The 19,653-nt window shown below is 29.8% G+C and overlaps 1 protein-coding gene across 6 annotated transcripts; it reads left to right on the top strand.

Moving 5' to 3' along the window:
- Window positions 1-2,367: 2,367 nt before the first annotated feature.
- On the top strand, window positions 2,368-14,568 carry LOC143612129 (abietadienol/abietadienal oxidase-like). 6 transcript variants are annotated; one of them, XM_077086187.1, is made up of 8 exons: window positions 2,368-2,693; window positions 2,789-2,938; window positions 3,003-3,239; window positions 4,535-4,633; window positions 13,465-13,543; window positions 13,983-14,059; window positions 14,160-14,284; window positions 14,435-14,568. In XM_077086187.1, the coding sequence occupies exons 1-8, from the start codon at window positions 2,448-2,450 to the stop codon at window positions 14,532-14,534; spliced, it is 1,113 nt and encodes a 370-aa protein (XP_076942302.1). In that variant the 5' UTR covers window positions 2,368-2,447; the 3' UTR covers window positions 14,535-14,568. The 6 variants fall into 6 exon arrangements, with proteins under 6 accessions (XP_076942302.1, XP_076942301.1, XP_076942300.1 ...); XM_077086186.1 differs by having other exon boundaries at window positions 14,157-14,284; XM_077086185.1 differs by having other exon boundaries at window positions 13,938-14,059.
- The last annotated feature ends 5,085 nt before the right edge of the window (window positions 14,569-19,653 follow it).

Raw genomic sequence — 19,653 nt, 5'->3', positions numbered from 1 at the left:
AAAATGAAAATGAAAACCACAAAATTATATGATTGGCTAATATTGGTTTTCATAGTTTTAAGTTAAGAGGTGGTTTTCATTTGAACCATCTTCTTTATATATATACTCGCTTTTATCTCCCGTATTACAGGGTTGTTTTTTATTATTCGTTTTTTATATATATGTATATATATATATATATATATATTGGATGTTAATTTTATTTATTGTAAGGAAGTAAAATATATGGTTAGGATTTGATAATGAAATTGTTTCAAAAGTAAATGAGATTTTATAACCTGGTTTAAATGCTATATAGGTTTATTGAGACTCATGACCCGTTTATTTTTATTATAAAATTGTTTTTTTATTACAAATAAAAAAAATTAAAAATAAATCCATGTTAGATTTTAGTATATCCATATTTTATAGAATTTTCATATCAAATATTTAATGAGATTAAATTTTAAATTATTAGATGTTATAACCCATTTAAGGACTATTTGGGTTTGGTGAGATCCACACCCGTGAATTCGATGTCAAATTCATGAGAAGTCTCCATTTAAGGACTATTTGGGTTTGGTGAGATCCACACCCGTGAATTCGATGTCAAATTCATGAGAAGTCTCCATTTACAAATATTGCAATTTGGTGGCTTGAGAGAATGTATGGAGCAACTAGAGAGCTTTTAAAGGTTTCATTTATATATATATATACACTAGTTTTTAACCCCGTATTACATGTTTGTTTTATATTATTCGTTTATAATATTTAAAAATTTATTTGGATTTTAATTTTATTTATTGTAATTAATAATATACTCAGAGTTTAATGATAAAAGAGTTTCACAAATAAATGAGATGTCATAATCCGGCTTAAAAGCTATTTGGGTTTGGTGAGACCTATGAACCGCTTATTTTTTTACTATAAAATTGTTTCTTAATTATAATAATATTTAAAAAAAAATCGGATACTAACTTTTAGTGCATCCCTATTTTATAGGATTTTCATATCAAATATTTGGCGAGATTAATTTTTATATTGGTTTGGTATGAACCGTACTCGTGAATTCGGGTCATATACATGAGAAATCTCAATTTACAAATAAAACAATCTGATAACTTGAGAGTATATACGGAGGTTTCGTTTATATATATATATATATATATATATAAGAGAAAATTTTAAAATTGAGAACTTTAAGAACCATTTTGGGCCACAAAAAAACCCTTTATTTTTTAAAAAAATTATAAAACAAGTAAAAAAATTCTAATTATACACATATGTATATTTTTATTTAATCTCAATTTATATAATGTACACATATGTACATTATCATTTATCATAATTGTATATACGTGTATAAAAATTAACTTGTATAAAATTATAAAAAAACATATTGTACATATATGTATAATTTTACTAAACCGGTATTTTTTTATTTTTTTATGAAACAGGGTTAAAAATAATTTTTTTTTTGGTTTTTTTTTTACTTTTATATTTTCGAGTTTTTTTGTTTTATAATTTTTTAATTTTTCTTTAAATATTTTTTATGTTTCAAAATTGCTCTTAAAGTTCTCCATTTCAAAATAGTTCTCAGATGATGATCCTATATATATAGGGGTGTGTTCCCATACAAATAAAATTAATATACTAAACATGCAAATATATTATTGTAATTAAAGTTTTAAACTAAAGTAATTATGTTATAAAAAATAAAATAGTATACTCTAATGTTAACATAATTACTTTAGCTATTTTTACACTTCTAACGATAAGAGTCATTTGTATTTGATCCAAACCCCAAACCATATATATATATATATATATATATATATATATATATATATATATATATATAAGGGCTCAAATAAAAAGAAAGAGTTTCCTAAGAATGATAAGAACCAATAGATTTTTGACAAGTGGCATTACAACATATGGTGAAAGAACAATTCTAAGAAACTATGTCGGTTATAGTGGTGAAAGAGTAATTATAGAAAACTATGTCGGTTTTTGGTAATTTTAAATCTCAACCATTGATTAACATGATCCAATTGGTTATGATTTATTCTTAGTCTTCCTAGGAAACTACTTCTTTTTAGTATAATCTTCCCCTGTATATATATAAAATTAGGATCATGTGAGAACTATTTTGAAATTGAGAACTTTAAGAACCATTTTATACCACGAAAAACACTCTTCTTAACAAAAAATAAAAAATTTATAAAACAAAAAAAAAACTCGAAAATAAAAAAAGCAAAAAATTTTATTTTTCATCTCAGTTTTATAAAAAAAAATAAAAAAAATTGAAAAACAAATACCGGTTTAAGAAAATTTAAAGTTTATTTTGTGTAATATATATAAAAAAGTAGGTGAACTTGATTTGTAGGTATGGAAAGATATTCTCATGCAATATATTTGGGAGAAAGGCAGTGGTATCTGCTGATCCCATTTTCAATAGATATGTAATGCACAACGAAGGAAAGCTATTCAAATCGAGTTATCCCAAGTCCTTCCGTGACTTGGTTGGGACTAATGGCGTGATCACCGCTCAAGGAGATCAACACCGAAAGCTCCATACAATCGCTTCGAATATGATGCGTTCTGACACCCTCAAGACTTGTTTCTTGAAAGATATCCAAATGGTATTAAATCAAACATTCGCTGGTTTGCACCATAATCAGACCATATTGCTTCAGGATGTGTGTAGAAAGGTAATTAGCTAGAATATTATGAATTAATTAGTTATAGTTATTAGCTAGAGAGATGGATGGATGATTTGTACGTGTGGTGTTGGTTTGTTGGTTAGTTGGCTATAAACTTAATGGTGAATCAACTCCTAGGAGTATCAAGCGACAAGGAAGTGGGTGAAATGGCACAACTATTCTCAGACTTTGTAGATGGATGTCTTTCTCTTCCTATCAATTTACCTGGATTTGCTTATCACACTGCCATGAACGTAAGCCACACTAATTAATTACGAAATTAATTAACTAATAGATATTAATATTTTTGATTGACAGGCAAGAAACAATATAATCAGGAAGATCAATAAAATAATAAGGCACACAAGAAGGCATGGTGTTGGTTACGATGGTGGTTTGGTGGGGAGACTTGTGGTGGAGGGCAGTCTCCCAGATGAAGCAATTGCTGACTTCATCATCAACCTCTTATTCGCCGGAAATGAGACAACAGCTAAAACTATGCTTTTCGCCATTTATTTCTTGACCCATTCTCCACTAGCCTATAATCAACTCTTGGTAATTAACTTCATTAATTTCCTTTTCTTATTTATAAATCATGATGCTACTCTTCTGTCTTATCAAGGCTAATTACCAAAAAAATATAAATAGTTTAACTTAATTATATTATATAGTATATATATTTTTGGGGACACATCGAGAATTAGAGGTGCATAAAAAACCCGAAACCGGACCCGAAATAAAAACCCGGAATTGTTTTTTTTAATACTCGAACCCGTACACGACCCTACCCGTAGGGTACGGATAGGGTATGCATTTTGGCACTAAAACCCGAACCCGACCCGATTTGTGCACCGGTACCATACCCGGAACCGGGTTTTTCCAATACCCGAAACCGGTTATTTCAAATATCTGATGTATACCCGAAAAATACCAGAAAAATACCCATAAAAAGTGCAAACTTAAAAAAAATCCAATCTATACCCGAAAAAAACCCGGAAAAAAACCCGAAAAAACCCCGTAAATAGGGTTTTTTCAATACCCGATAATAGGGTATTCAAATACAAGGTTTTAGAATACCTTGTTCTATACCTGACCCGATTATTACAGATACCCGATCGTACCCGTACCCGATACCCAAACCCGGATATTTATAAAACCCGATTTGTTCACCTCTATCGAGGATATGATGGCGGCTTCTTGAAATAAAAGCACATGCGTGGTAATTCAAATTGAGTTTGCTTCGTTTGTTGCAATTGCCCGTTGATAATTTATATAAAAAAAGAAACTATTGTTAGATATGTAAGCACATGCAATATCATGGGCGGAGTTTAATTCTTGACTAAAAAAATAATAATAATTAATAATGCTTTAAATCAAGTTTGCTTTAATTTGTTGCCGTTAGTAATTCAGGGTTGAAATTAACTTCTTTGTTTTAATAATAACAATAATCCTTGTCATGATAGTAATAGCTCAAGTAGTGAACTGTTAAAGTTTATTCTCAGAATTCAAACTCAGGTATTGGTATTTGGTAAACCAATAAATTTATCGTGAAATCAAAACGCCGTTTAAAATGAGCAACCAATAAACTCAAGGAGCTTGATTATAAACTATATGAATTATGTTTGTTATGAAATTAATGATCTTTATATTCAAAAAGTTCTACGATTATTATTTAAACCGATATGCCACATTTTCTTTTATGTTATATCTAGTGAAGAGGAAAAATAATAAGTCCCTAAAGTATCATGGTAACACCAAAACCCTGATCGTAACTTTTGTTATATTTACTGACAGCATTCAAATTCCTTTATCTTTTGTTGACCAATAAGTGTGTCAATATTGTTTTATAGGAGGAGCACCAACAAATAAGAAATAAAAGACATGATTTGAGTGGTGAAGGTGATATGTTAACATGGGAAGATTACAAATCGATGTCATTAACTCAACATGTAAGTTTATCTTTCGTATTACACTTAACGAGCTATGTTTTGGTCATATATTATAGTATTTTGTCGAAAAAAATAAACACACATATATCTATAATATATATAAACAAAACCATAAAAATCCTACGTCCCGCGATGTGGTCGCTCCTCCTTTTTTTGGAGTTATCAGATTTGCTTGAATTTTAAATGAAGGCTTCTCATGCATTTAACTCGAATTCACGGGTATGAGTCTCATCAAACTCATATATTTCTTAAACGCGTTATAACATCTTATTAAATTAAAAACTAATCTCACCAAATATTTGATATAAAAATCATATGAAGTATAGATGTACTAAAAATTAATATCTGATTTATTTAAAAAAAGATATATATCATTTATAATTAAAAAACCAACTTATAGTAAAAATAATAAACGAGTCTTGGGTCTCATCAAACACATATAGCTTTTAAACCGGGTTATAACATCTCATTTATTTGTGAAACAATTTATTATCAAACCATAAGTATATTACTAACTTTCATACACTAAAAAAATAAATAAAAATTCAAAAAATAAATAAATATTAAAAACAAAGAATATAAAACAACCCCCCCCCCCACTTAAACCATAAAAACCATACGTGTCGCGAGGTCGCTCCCCCTTTTTTGGAGTCACCAGATTTGTTTGATTTTTAAATTGCGGTTTCTCATGCATTTGACCCGAATTTACGAGTATGGGTCTCATCAAACCAAGATATTTCTTAACGGATTATAACATCTCATTAAATTAAAAATTAAATCTCACCAAATATTTGATATATAGGGATATACTAAACGTTAATCTATGATTTATTTAAAAAAAGATATATATTATTTATAATTAAAAACCAATTTTATAGTAAAAAAATAAACAAGTCTTGTGTCTCATCAAACCCATATAACTTTTAAACCGGGTTATAGTATCTCATTTATTTGTGAAACAATTTATTATCAAACCATAGGTATATTCTTAACTTTTATACAATAAAAAAATAAAAATTCAAAAAATAAATAAATAATTATAAACAAATAATATAAAACAACTTTAAAAGAAATTGCATTGAGAAATGAAATACAAATTGCACATTATATCTATAATATATATACACGAAACCATAAAATCATACGTGCCGCGATGTTGTCTCTCCTCCTTTTTTGGAGTCACCAGATTTGCTTGATTTTTAAATGGAGGCTTCTCATTCGTTTGACCCGAATTCACGGGTACGGTCTCATCAAACAGATATTTCTTAAACGGGTTATAACATCTTATTAAATTAGAAACTAATTTCACCAAATATTTGATATAAAAATCCTATAAAGTAGGGAATTACTAAAAATTAATATCCAATTTATTTAAAAAAGATATATATTATTTATAATTAAAAAGACTAATTTTATAATAAAAAAATAAACGGGTCCTAAGCCTCATCAAACTCATATAGCTTTTAAACCGGGTAATAACATCTTATTTATTAAATAGTGAAACAACATATCATCAAACTAAAAGTATATAATTAACTTTCATACAATAATAAAAATAAAAATACAAAAAAAATAAATATTAAAAATAAATAATAATCTACCCCTGTAATATAGGGGATAAAAACTAGTATATATATATATATATATATATATATATATATATATATATATATATATATATATATATATAGGGGATGGTTCAAGAGAGAAATGATATTATTGCAAGAAATGTAAGAAATGAATGGACCACTAGTTTTGTTTTAAGTTTTAAATGTTTAAACCTAAATAAAGAAACTATTAATTATTCTCTTTATTCAATTAATATAACTAATAAACCATAATACTTATTTATTTAATTAATATAACTAATTAAATTATTATAATTAGAAAATATTAAGAACTCATTTATTTTTATAACTTACTTTTTGTTTCTTGAATTTTTATCCTACACAAGTATAGTTTATTCATACATTAAAATTTCTTTCTATCCAAAAATAATTTATTCCAACTAAATATATTAATATCCATCAACACATATTCACATTATGATGAATAATACCAAAAAACAATTTTACATGTGTTTGCATTAGATATCAACAAAAAACATACAACCTACACACGAAAAACATTTAACCTACACACAAAATTTATCATCAATAAAATACACACGCACACGAAAACATATAACCTACACACAAAAAACACATAACCTACACATGAAAATTTATCTTACACAAATACAATTTATTCATACATTAATTTCTTTTCAAAACCAATTTCTTCAAATTCAACATATCAATATTCATCAACACGTAGTTATATTGTGATGAATAATACAAAAAACTATCTTACACATGCTTGTATTAAATCTCAATAAAAAATATACAACCTACACAAAAACATATAACCTACACTTGTTATAAGAATAAGAAAACAAATAGCTTACATACGAAAAACATATGACATACGCATGTGTAGGGTATGCGTATCTTTGTATAATTTAATATAGTTGTTGATGTCGAATTACAATGTAAGTTATATGCTTTTTGTATGTTGTAAGTTTATTGCTCAAAACAAGTGTAGGTTATATAATTTTGTGTAGGTTGTATATTTATTGAACTTAAATACGTTGATATATGTTAATATATTGAGTGGAAATTATTTTTTTAATATAAAGAAATAGTATTATTATATGAATAAATTGTATTTATGTTGAATAAAATGAAGAATATGTAAATAAAAAATAAAACTAAAGTAATGTTTTTATTTTTCTAATTATTATAGTTGAATTAGTTAGATATATTAGTTAGAGATATTTTTTATGGTTATATTAGTTGTATTAATTGGAGAGAGTGTGTGCATTTATTGTTGCATTTACATCTTTTTTATTTATTTTTAAATATTTAAAACCTAAAATAAAGCTAGTGGCTCATATTCATTTCTCTCATTTCTTCCAATAATTTGATTTCTTTCTTGAACTTAAACATATATATATATATATATATATATATATATATATATATATATATATATATATATATATATATATATATTAGTTTGATCCTCCCGTGTTACGGGAGTTTATTCAAGTTTTTGTTTTAATCGTTTTGCTATTTTATGATGATTTATTTTATTTTTTTAACATAGTTTTGAATTAATATAATACATATATATATATTAGTTTGTTAATATATTTTTTAGCGTTTGAGTTTTTTTCAATTGAGATGTGTAGGTTTTTTAAATTTTTAATGAACAAACATAAACAAACACGAGCATGTTGATTTTTTAAATGAACAAACATGAACACAAATATATGTTTAATGAAAAAGGGGACGCTAATGTAGTTGACAATGGTGGATAGTAACGGAAGTTAACCGGCGATGAAGATAATAGACCAGCAACAGAGAACATGTAAAGGAGATAAATTAAATTAGGGTTTAATGATGAAAATGTTTACCAATAAATGAGATCTTATAACCCATTTGAAGGCTATTAGGATTTGGTAAGACCCATAACCCGTGAAAATTATTCTTTGATGATTAAATTATTTCACAAATAAATGATATGTTATAACCCATTTAAGAGTTATCCGGGTTTGGTGAGACCCATGACCCGCAAAAATTATTATTTGATTATGAAAGAGTGTCATAAATAAATGAGATTTTATAACCCATATATAGACTATTCGGGTTTGGTGTGACCCATACCCGTGAATTCGGGTCAAATGCATGAGAATCCTCCATTTAGAAATCAAGCAATCTGGTGGCTCTAGAGAATGGGGGGAACAACCTGAGAGCGACAAGTAGGATTTTATTTTAGGCAATTATATAGATATATATATATATATATATATATATGTTTAAGTTCAAGAAAAAAATCAAATTATTGCAAGAAATGAGAGAAATGAATATGAGCCATTAGCTTTATTTTAGGTTTTAAATATTTAAAAATAAATAAAAAAGATATAAATGCACACACACACACTCTCTCTCTCTCTCAAATTAATACAACTAATATAACCATAATAAATATCTCTAATTAATATATCTAACTAATTTAACTATAATAATTAAAAAGATAAAAACATTACTTTAGTTTATTTTTTATTTACACATTCTTCATTTTATTCAACATAAATACAATTTATCCATATAATACTATTTCTTTATATTAAAAAAATAATTTCCACTCAATATATTAGCATATATCAACGTATTTAAGTTCAATAAATATACAACCTACATAAAGTTATAAAACCTACACTTGTTTTGAGCAATAAAAACGTACAACATACAAAAAGCATATAACTTACATATGTAATTCGACATCAACAATTATATAAACTACACAAAGATACACATACCCTACACATGCGTAGGTCATATGTTTTTCGTATGTAAGCTATATGTTTTCTTATTCTTAGAACAAGTGTAGGTTATATGTTTTGTGTAGGTTGTATATTTTTTATTGACATTTAATGCAACCATGTATAAGATACTTTTTTGTATTATTCATCACAATGTAACTACGTGTTGATGGATATTGATATGTTGAATGTAAAGAAATTGGATTTGAAAAGAAATTAATGTATGAATAAATTGTATTTGTGTAAGATAAATTTTTCGTGTGTAGGTTATATGTTTTTGTGTGCGTGTGTATTTTATTGATGATAAATTTTGTGTAGGTTAAATGTTTTTCGTGTGTAGGTTAAATGTTTTTCATGTGTAGGTTATATGTTGTCTTATTCTTAGAACAAGTGTAGATTATATGCTTTTGTGTATGTTGTATGTTTTTTGTTGATACCTAATACAAACACATGAAAAATTGTTTTTTGGTATTATTCATCATAATGTAAGTATGTGTTGATGGATATTAATATATTGAGTTGGAAGAAATTAGTTTTGGATAGAAAGAAATTTTAATGTATGAATAAATTATACTTGTGTAGGATAAAAATTCAAGAAACAAAAAGTAAGTTACAAAAATAAATGAGTTCTTAATATTTTCTAATTATAATAATTTAATTAGTTATATTAATTAAAATAGATAACTATTATGGTTTATTAGTTATATTAATTGAAGAAAGAGAATAACTAATAGTTTTTTTATTTAGCTTTAAGAATTTAAATCTTAAAACAAAACTAGTGGTCCATATTCATTTCTTATATTTCTTGCCATAATATTATTTCTCTCTTGAACCATCCCATATATATATATATATATATATATATATATATATATATATATATATATATATATATATATAATATTTTTATTAATATGACCATCACTATCATTTATGTTATATTAGATCAAAATATTAATTATACTTTATTATATATACTAGTTTTGTAATTGTTGATGAGCCATATTACCTTTAATTAACTAATAAAGGGTTTATCTTTGTGTGTATACAAAGAAAGATAAATATTAACATCATAACCTAATCACACACACAACTTTGTGTGCCTCCTATCTTCTAAAATCGGGTTCCTCTCAAGAACCCTAACACCATTTTTAACTAGACATCTTAAAAGGGAACTCGATCAAGATGACAAATATGTCGACTACATCATACTCTGCTGCGGTTACTACTCTCTGTGTTGTAACAGGTTCATAGATTTAATATTTTTCATGTTTTCTATTACTTACATGAATAACTGATCAACATGTGACATCAGAGTGATGTTCATTAACTTGAATGAATTTGGATGTATCACTTTCACTTAAAGGTGATGGGTTACATATACCTTATCATTCAAGTCTAACTACAAGCTTTGTTAGTTTTGCCTAACATGATACAAATGTCTCACTTCTGCCCAAAGGAGATGCGTTACATTTTTATCTAGCAAAACTAGCTCGTGCATAATTAAAATAATTGTCTCATTTCTGTCTAAAGATGATGTGCTACAATTGTTTTGCACACATAATTAAATAAATTTTAATTCTGCCCAAAGATGAATTATTTTTTGTTTAAGTAGGAACTTTTAATTATAGTCTATTAGTTTGATGTTAATAATAGACATATCACAACTTCAATACAATAAAACAATCCTCACATTAATGATCATTGATTAATCTAATGATCATAAATTTTAATATCCCATAACATTACTCACTATAATTTTCTTCTATAAACAACTATCTTATTCAAATCATCCACTCTAATATTAAAACATAATATAAGTTTTACATCATAAAGAGTTTCAATAATATTTAGCTCTTCTCAGTTTTAATTATCCCTTAAGACATTATATGAATATCCTACTGCCATTTCTAATAATAATCATTCTATTAAAAACTAGAGCATAGCAAATGAGATGAGTCAATCATAATGTCTTTTATGATAATGATAATCAAGAACTTATATAAATAAATGATATCACTATAGTTATTCTAGATTTAGTTTTTCCTAAGACTAATCAAAATAACCCCTAAGAGTCATGCACTTCTTAAAAATTCTAATTATAAAGTTAAATGACAATACTGAATACATCATAATGTACAATATCATGACCCGTAAAATTAAGGGTTCACACATGAAAATAAGTACAATTTTATAGTACATTACATACTAAAATTTTTAGTAGTACAATTTGGTGCCTTAAGAATCAATAATAACACTCAGAAGTAACAAAGAAAATGAGTGTGTTGATCAGCAACATATGTACAAGAAAAGAAATGTCTGGTACTGGAAATACGATGTTATTCAACTTACACCACTAAAACCTAAAAGAGGATAATTCTAAGGTTCATAGACAAAATACAAGTATTACTTCTAGAATTAAGTTCTCTAAGGAGAAGTATCATTGCAAAGATATGCCATTATATTAGGCATAAGCATTACAAGACTATCCATAATTCAAAAGAACAACTGGCTAAAATTGATGGCTTTATAAATGATATTTAGGGTATGTTTGGCCTAGCTTTTATTTTTAAGCTTATGCTTATATATAAAATTAGCTTATAGCTTTTTTTCTATTATTTGATAAGCTCTTATTAAGTGTTTGGATTAGCTTATATTCTACAAGTTAATTATGTGTCTTAATAAGTTGTTAAATCCAACATTCTTTAATTTGTTAGAGTAATAATTACTAGCCCACCACCATTTGAGGATAAATGAGTAATTTACACCCTTAAACAAATAAGCTTCTATCAAATAAGCTAAAAAACCATCTTCAAATAAGCTTCTTAAAATGAGCTTATATAAGCTAATAAACATAAGCTTAAAAAGCTAAGCCAAACACCAAGTTAAGCTTATTATGTAAAAAAAAGCTAAATAAGCTATAAGCTTGGTTAAAAAAGCTAGGCCAAACACCCCCTTAAGTATGCTAATCCTAATATTCCCATTAACACATGATTGATTGAGTCTAGTTTTATATGTTTACCCCAAAACAACAAATAACTAACACGAGTACGAGTGTTAGTGACAAATTTACATGTTAAGGTTATTAGAACTATGATAATTTGTCTTCTAATTACGCTTTATGATATCTTAAATATTCTGGAGATAAAATTCCTTAATAAACCGTCTGACAAGACAACTTTTCATATTAGAATTTAGTAAAGAAATATGGACGGGTCCCTCAATATTTTAAAAAATATGATCCCCTTAGTTCAAATATACCAAATAAGTGTCTTGAAAGACAAAATTAAATGACACATTTTTCTATGTGTTTTAAATTTGTATGGGTCAGATAAGAAACCTAAATAATTCGTCTGGCAAGAAAGCTTTGGAGAATAAGTTTTAATGAAAAAATATGGACGAGTCCCTCATTATTTATAAATCTATGGTCTTCTTGGTACCAATTCACCCAAAATGCGTCTTGAAAGACTGAATTTGAAGGCACAATTTCCCATGTTTTTGGAAGTTGAGGGGATCCGCTAGTAAACATTTAAAAACCGTCGGATAAGACTGTTTTTTAAAAGAACTTTTAATGGAAAATATGGACTGGTCCCCCAACATTTCAAAAAAAAAACCGTCGGATTTTGAAAAAGTTTGACACTTGTTAGAATTCTATTGGCCTAAAGATTTTTCCAGATCTCGTCTTTTCAGTCCAAATTCGGTGGCTATTTTGCGAATGTGTTGAGATTTAGGGCTATTTACCCATTTCTCTCTCTAAAAAAGGCCATTTTGGGGATTTTCCCTTTATTATTTGCAGGGGTCTCCAAAAATTTAAATAACTTGGCCGAACCAAAATAAAAGAGCCCGTAGACCTTAACGAAAATTTTGCAAATAAAATTTTGTATTCGCTAATATACATGGATAAAACTTTTATCAACCGATTTATTATAAGCAGAAACCATTCTGAGCATGTAATTATCTCATAAACTATTGCAAATAACTTTATTTTTAACACCAAAAACATATATATGTAATATGTATAAAAAAAGTTTATGCCCCCGAAACTTATGAGCCCCGGCCGATGATGCGGTTCGCACATCCTCCGAGCCTCCCTTCTTTTTTGTATAATACAATATAAATATTATGTTATTTTTCGGATAGAATAAAAAATAATGCATTGAAATTTAAGTGTGGTGCAATATTGTATATGGTTAACTTTTTTCATTTAGTATATACGTAATGAAATATAAGAAACAACTTAAAGAACATGAATAACTATAAAAATTACAATACGACAAAGAACATTACAAGATGAACTATAACTTTAACAAAAAGTATCGAGTTTTTTTTCTCTCTCTTTGTTTTAGAATACAAAATAAATATTATGTTCATTTTTTTTGGTAGAATACAAAATAATTATTGCATTGTAAGTATAGTGCAATATTGTAACTGGTTATCAAATTTCATTTGTTGTAACTTGATGTAGGTAATCGATGAAACTCTTCGTTTAGGCGGGATTGCCATTTGGTTGATGAGAGAAGCGAAAGAAGATGTTGAATATCAAGGTACCTTTATACTAGTTTGTAAGCTATGCATTTCGATTCTTCATTAAACTTAAAACGATTACAATAAAGTAGTAGGTAAACGGACAACAAGCTGTGCCGCAACTCTTTTTTTGAATAACAAAGTCAATCCTACTACTGTATATAAACGAGATAAACTCAAACATAATATTTAATTTTTCAAACATGCTACTCAATAACGTATCCAAATTTCTTTCGACTCGTAGTATTTGAAAAATATCTATAAATGGTGTCACTTAAATATTAGATACATATATAAAGATATAACCCAGAAAAACAAGAATCATGTACTATATAATACATAAAAAACTATGACAATGATGTTTCATGTTTGGATTCTTAACACAAGTTATGCTTGCGACAAACACCATTGTAGATTATGTTATCCCAAAAGGAAGCTTTGTGGTTCCATTTCTTTCAGTTGTTCATCAAGACGAAAACTTCTATGAAGGAGCAACTACTTTTAATCCGTTTAGATGGATGGATCCGAAGAACCTAGTGAGCTTTATATATGCATATCTTGTTTTTTATATTTATCTTGTACGCCAGTACGTGTCACTATTGCTTGAAACTTAATATACGTTTTTTATGAAAGGAGAAGGCAAATTGGAGAAATAACCCATTTTATTCACCATTTGGAGGAGGATCTCGTTTGTGTCCTGGTGTAGAGTTGGCTCGGCTTCAAATCGCGCTATTTTTGCATTACTTTGTAATGTCTTACAGGTGTGATATCATTTTGTGAGATTTGATCTTATTAGTTGACATCATAAATAAACATATATGTGTGGTCACACATGATTTGTGTGTAATATATATGCATATGTTTGCATGTGTTTAAGAATTCAATATGACAAAATCATTTTCATGTTTCAGGTGGAGCCAAGTTAAGGAGGATAAAATGTCTTTCTTCCCGTCGGCTAGGTTGATTAATGGATTTCCAATCAAACTATATAAAATAACAGGATATATTTGATTATACATATGCGAATAAGTGGGCGCACGTAATATATATATATATATATATATATATATCACACATATGTGTATATGTGTGCATGAATGTGTATATATTTATGTGTGTGGATATATAAAAGAACATTAGACTAGCTGAATAGTAAGTTGTGTTTCATTTTTTGAATTGTTTTTGAAATATTGGGAGTTCTTGCCATGCAATGTAATAACACGACAAATCAGCTGCCACCACTTTAAAAGATGTGGTATCCTTTTACAAAATATACAATATGTTAGGATTAAACACACACGGACCGAACACAAACACGAAAGCAATAACTAACACGAGGATTAATGTGGTTCGGTCTAAACTGACATACGTCCACGGGTGGCAATTGGGTATTTCTTTTATTGAGTGACCAATAATTACAAGTACATATCGTTGTTTAAATAGAGACTGAGCTAGGGTTTATAAATTATTGAATAAGAAATCCAAACCAGGCCAGACTTTGGTCCGGTCACCCTACACCCATCTGCCCTTTGGACTTCAACTAATAAAGCGGGCCACACAAGGCCTACGAACCCAACAATCTCCCACTCGGAGGCCTTGAGTGCTCTCGTCTGCACTCCTCATTGTACTTATGTAATCTTAACATCTTCTAGTTGCTACCCGCCTTCTCATCAATTAAACTGAAGGCCTGTTGAAGCTTCCCAGAGCTCCAACACGTTAGTCACGGCTAAAACTGCCCCTGACCCGTTCTCAGTCCCTATCGGCTCCCACTGTAACGAACTGCCGGATCCTGAGATATCCCGAGAACAAACACTCTCCATATTCAGCAAGTAATTTACTGGAGAGACTTTTACAGCTGGAATATTGGTTTTCTTAATCCACTGTTGACCTGCAATTGTAACTGAAACATGACCCGTGCTCCCACTGTCATGATGTCCTCCGACTGACTTAACCTTCCTAGCTCGTTCATCATGAATCTTCACTTTGGCTATGGGTTCGTTACTTGCAAAATTAACCTTCTCCTGCCCACGACATTCTGTGAACTGTACTTTGTCTTTCACCAAAACTGGATCCACTCCTTTCGGTGACATATCAACCATATACAACGAACCCATTTTCTTGCCATGAGCAACCACGGGATTCCCTTTGACAACCTTCCACTGCCCATTCCCGAACTTAACATCGTGCCCATGGTCATCCAACTGCTCAACTGAAATCAAACGTTTCTTCAAACTTGGAATAACCCTCACGTCTTTCAAAGTCCAATAAGTACCGGATGAAGTTATCAAATCAACATCTCCAATACCCTGTAACCTCTAAAATATCATCGTTCGCTAGTCGAACTTTTCCAAAATCCCCAACCTTAATATTCTTCATCGTTTCACTATAGTGAGTGGCATGAAACGATGCACCAGAATCCATCACCCAAGCATCAACGTTACCCTCAACACTAAGAACTAAAAACTCATCACTAGTGACCCCGTCATCTGTGTCGTCTTCTGTAACATTCACTTCTTTCTTACCATTCAGACACTGATTCCTAAAGTGTCCCTTCTCTTTACATCTCCAGCATTCAATATCTTTGTGAGTCCTAGACCGACTCCTCATGCTCCCACTGCCTCGTTGTTTTCCCATATCTCTACCTTCTGTGACTAATATATCACTTGATGATTCACCTGAATTTCTGCGTCTTGAATCTTCTCCAAGAATCAAATCCCGAATCCCATCAAAAGTAATTTGTAGACGAACTACAAACTGCAGTCACTGTTTGCGACCAACTGTCGGGCAAAGAGGATAACAATAAAAGACCTTGATCTTCATCATCAAACTTAATGCCGACTGACATTAAGCGGGAGAGGTTCGAATTAAGATTATTGATATGCGTTGTAACTGACCCACCCTCTTTCATTCGAGTTGTCACTAGCTCTCTGATAAGATAGACCTTATTCGCTGCCGAAGGCTTCTCATGCATGTTGGATAGTGTGTCCATCATACCACGGGCTGTGGTTTCTTTCATGACGTTAAACGCCACATCTTTCGACAACGACAAAGTAATACAAGCCCTAGCTTTCTTGTCTAACTTCTTTCAATCTGCTTCTGACAACTTTTCTGGTTTTCATCCTCAAACACTACATCTAAGTCTTTCTGACAAAGTAGCGCTTCAATTTGCATCTTCCACCAACCAAATTTCTGTCCATCAAACCTTTGTATTGAAATCTTTCCATCTTCTGCCATGACAATGACTAAAATGAAAAACTGAATAAAAAACAGAGACAGACACAACAACATGAGCCTGAACTTAACGATTGTTCTATTGAACTCTGTTAAATAATCAACCTATTCTAAACGCAACGGAGATACGAACTGTAAATCAGAAACTGAAATGATAAAACCTGACAAACGCGGTTGACACTGATTCTTTGTTTCTTTAATGCTTTTTCTGACTTAACAACTGTTCTTCAATAAAAATAAGATCTTGATTCAACGTTCTTGGCTCGTACTTTCCAAAATATAATCTCAACTCAAATTATTTCCGGGCTAAACTGCCAAACACTTTTGGCCAACACAAAATTAAACTGACCAGGCTACTGCCTTTGTAACTTATAGGCCAAAGATAGAATAATAATAACAATAGTAATCTAATTTAAGGCACACTTCAAAAAAAAAAAAATTGCTCCTTAGCCTCTTTTCATGGGACGTAAACTCCAAGAAAATAATAATATAATTCTTCTTCTTTCTTGTCAATCGCAACTAGCTAGAGAAAAAAAAAAGCAGCAATCGAAGGAACGACGCGACAAATCAGATTACGCGAGATGGTGGCCAAAGGGTGGTGACGCGGTGCTCGATTGAACCCTAGTCGTGATCTTTGTGCTGGGTTTACCGGCGGCGAAACAACGGCGGCGTAAACCCTAACGGCGATCAGAAAACCGTAGGCGGCGGAACCCTAACGCAGTAGGGTGGCGGCGGCTGGATGGTTAAACGGCGACTCGGCTGGTTCTCGTGTTCTTCGTGTGATACCGATCCTAAGATCTGATACCACTTGTTAGGATTAAACACACACACGAACCGAACACAAACACGAAAGCAATAACGAACACGAGGATTTAACATGGTTCGGTTTAAACTGACCTACATCCACGGGTGGCAACTAGGTACTTCTTTTATTAAGTGACCAATAATTACAAGTACATATCGTTGTTTAAATAGAGACTGAGCTATATAGGGTTTATAAATTATTGAACAAGAAATCCAAACCGGGCCAGGCTTCGGTCTAGCCACCCTACACCCGTCTGCCATTTGGACTTCAACTAATAAAGCGGGCCACACAAGGCCTACGAACCCAACACAATAAACATTTGAATTTTATGTTCAATCTATTCATTAGGTTTGTGTTATGTCACGTACTTGATATCAAAAGAGAAAGGTAATTGGGTAATTCACTCTCCTAGACTCCTGGGCATGAAGATAATTTCATTTTTATTCTCCATGAAAACCATAAGTTGGTTGTTGGTCCTTTCAAATTGAGCAAAAAAAGTAGAAGAGAGGTTAAATTTTCAAATAGAATGCATGTAAAGATTATTCAAGTTTCGGGATTTTAATCGAGAAGTAAGAATTACAAGTTTGTTCTTAACCAAACAAATGAATCAAGGAACAAACCTAAGTTTATCAGTAAACTCACTGAGTTGTCATACTTTGTTCTTTGTATTCTAGAGAGGTGATTTTGGTTTACATCGATTTAAACAGGTGTACCTTGAGTTATTCTTAGGTTCATTGTAAGAGTTCAACTACTATTTAGCTGGCGTTTTCAATATCAAGATTTTCAGAACCTGCCCGGACTGCGAGCCAATCACCTTAGCGGGTCACTGGTTGGATGAGGCAGGACAAGTCGGACATGTTTAAGAACAGGATAACAAATATTTATTTAAAAGAAATAATAAATATTAGTTTTAGAACTTAAATTCTATGATAATAGTAAGTCGTACCGAGTTATTATTATTATTATTTTTAATAAACTTTCTGTTAGTTATCTTAATTAGATTTTTTATTATGTAACTATAGATACCATTTACTTTATTTATATTTATAGTTATTTTACAATTAATGTAAGTCACATATTCTATACATTTAAATTTTCTTTAAAGCTCTTTAAAGCCCAAATACAACCACATGACCATATTCATTCCATGTAGGCTTTTAGTTTAGTAGGATTTTAAATTTAAAAATAGTACTGGGTTGTCACTTCACTTTCTGACATAACCATATGCTTCATTTCTCTTTTATCTCCATTCTATCAAAATAAAACCCAGAAATATGAAGGTCTGGGTAGTATCAAATGTTTGTTCAACGATAGCTGACTTTGAGGAAGAACGAATCGATGGTAGCTGGCACCAATCTGGTGTCAGTTTTAAGAAGAAAAAAAATTGTGATACTCTAAATTTTTGGTTGGATCGCTTGTTCACCAGTCCTGCAAACACCAAGAACCACCTGGTTATTATGAAAATGGGTTAAATAGGATCATTTTTAATATTGGCGAATTGTCAAAAATGGGTTAAATAGTATCACTTATTATGAAAGTTAACTTCGTTTTCTGGTCTGATCCGGGTTTCAAAACATTAGCAAATTGTCAAAAATTTACACGTGTACTGTTTTATGCGTTATTTACACATACCTAGTTTTCCCATGATTCACACCATAAAACATATCCTATGGTTGCATAAAACATAAGTCAATTCAATATTGATATTTCTCAATAATTATTTTCTCCTTATAATCAATTAAAAGAGACTTTTTTTTATATCAATCAAAACTCGTTCTTGATTATGGTTACTAAAATGACATCAATTATACATGTTTTATATACGTATTTACTATAATTTTTATACACTTTTTATTGTTAGTGGGGAAAACACTACCTAAATCGTTTTTAATTGATAAAGATAAGTTTTTGACACTCAAGAATGAAAAGATCAAAGTAAAAAACATGAATAAACAGTGAATATTTGAAGATTTCAAGAATTGCTGAAGACTAAGCACTAGCTTACCTACACATGTACGATTGTTCTTAACTCCTAGAGCCAAGAGAAGTCAAAGTCTGACGTAGAAGCCGTGCACGGGTGTCACTATTTCCTGG

Source organism: Bidens hawaiensis, unplaced genomic scaffold (assembly GCF_021521415.1).
Source record: "Bidens hawaiensis isolate Kalapana, Puna unplaced genomic scaffold, B.hawaiensis_p1.1 tig00033251_1, whole genome shotgun sequence".
Classification (NCBI taxonomy): domain Eukaryota; kingdom Viridiplantae; phylum Streptophyta; class Magnoliopsida; order Asterales; family Asteraceae; genus Bidens; species Bidens hawaiensis.
The sequence above is the reverse complement of the archived record's forward strand: the minus strand, read 5'-3'. Positions and strand labels throughout refer to the sequence as shown.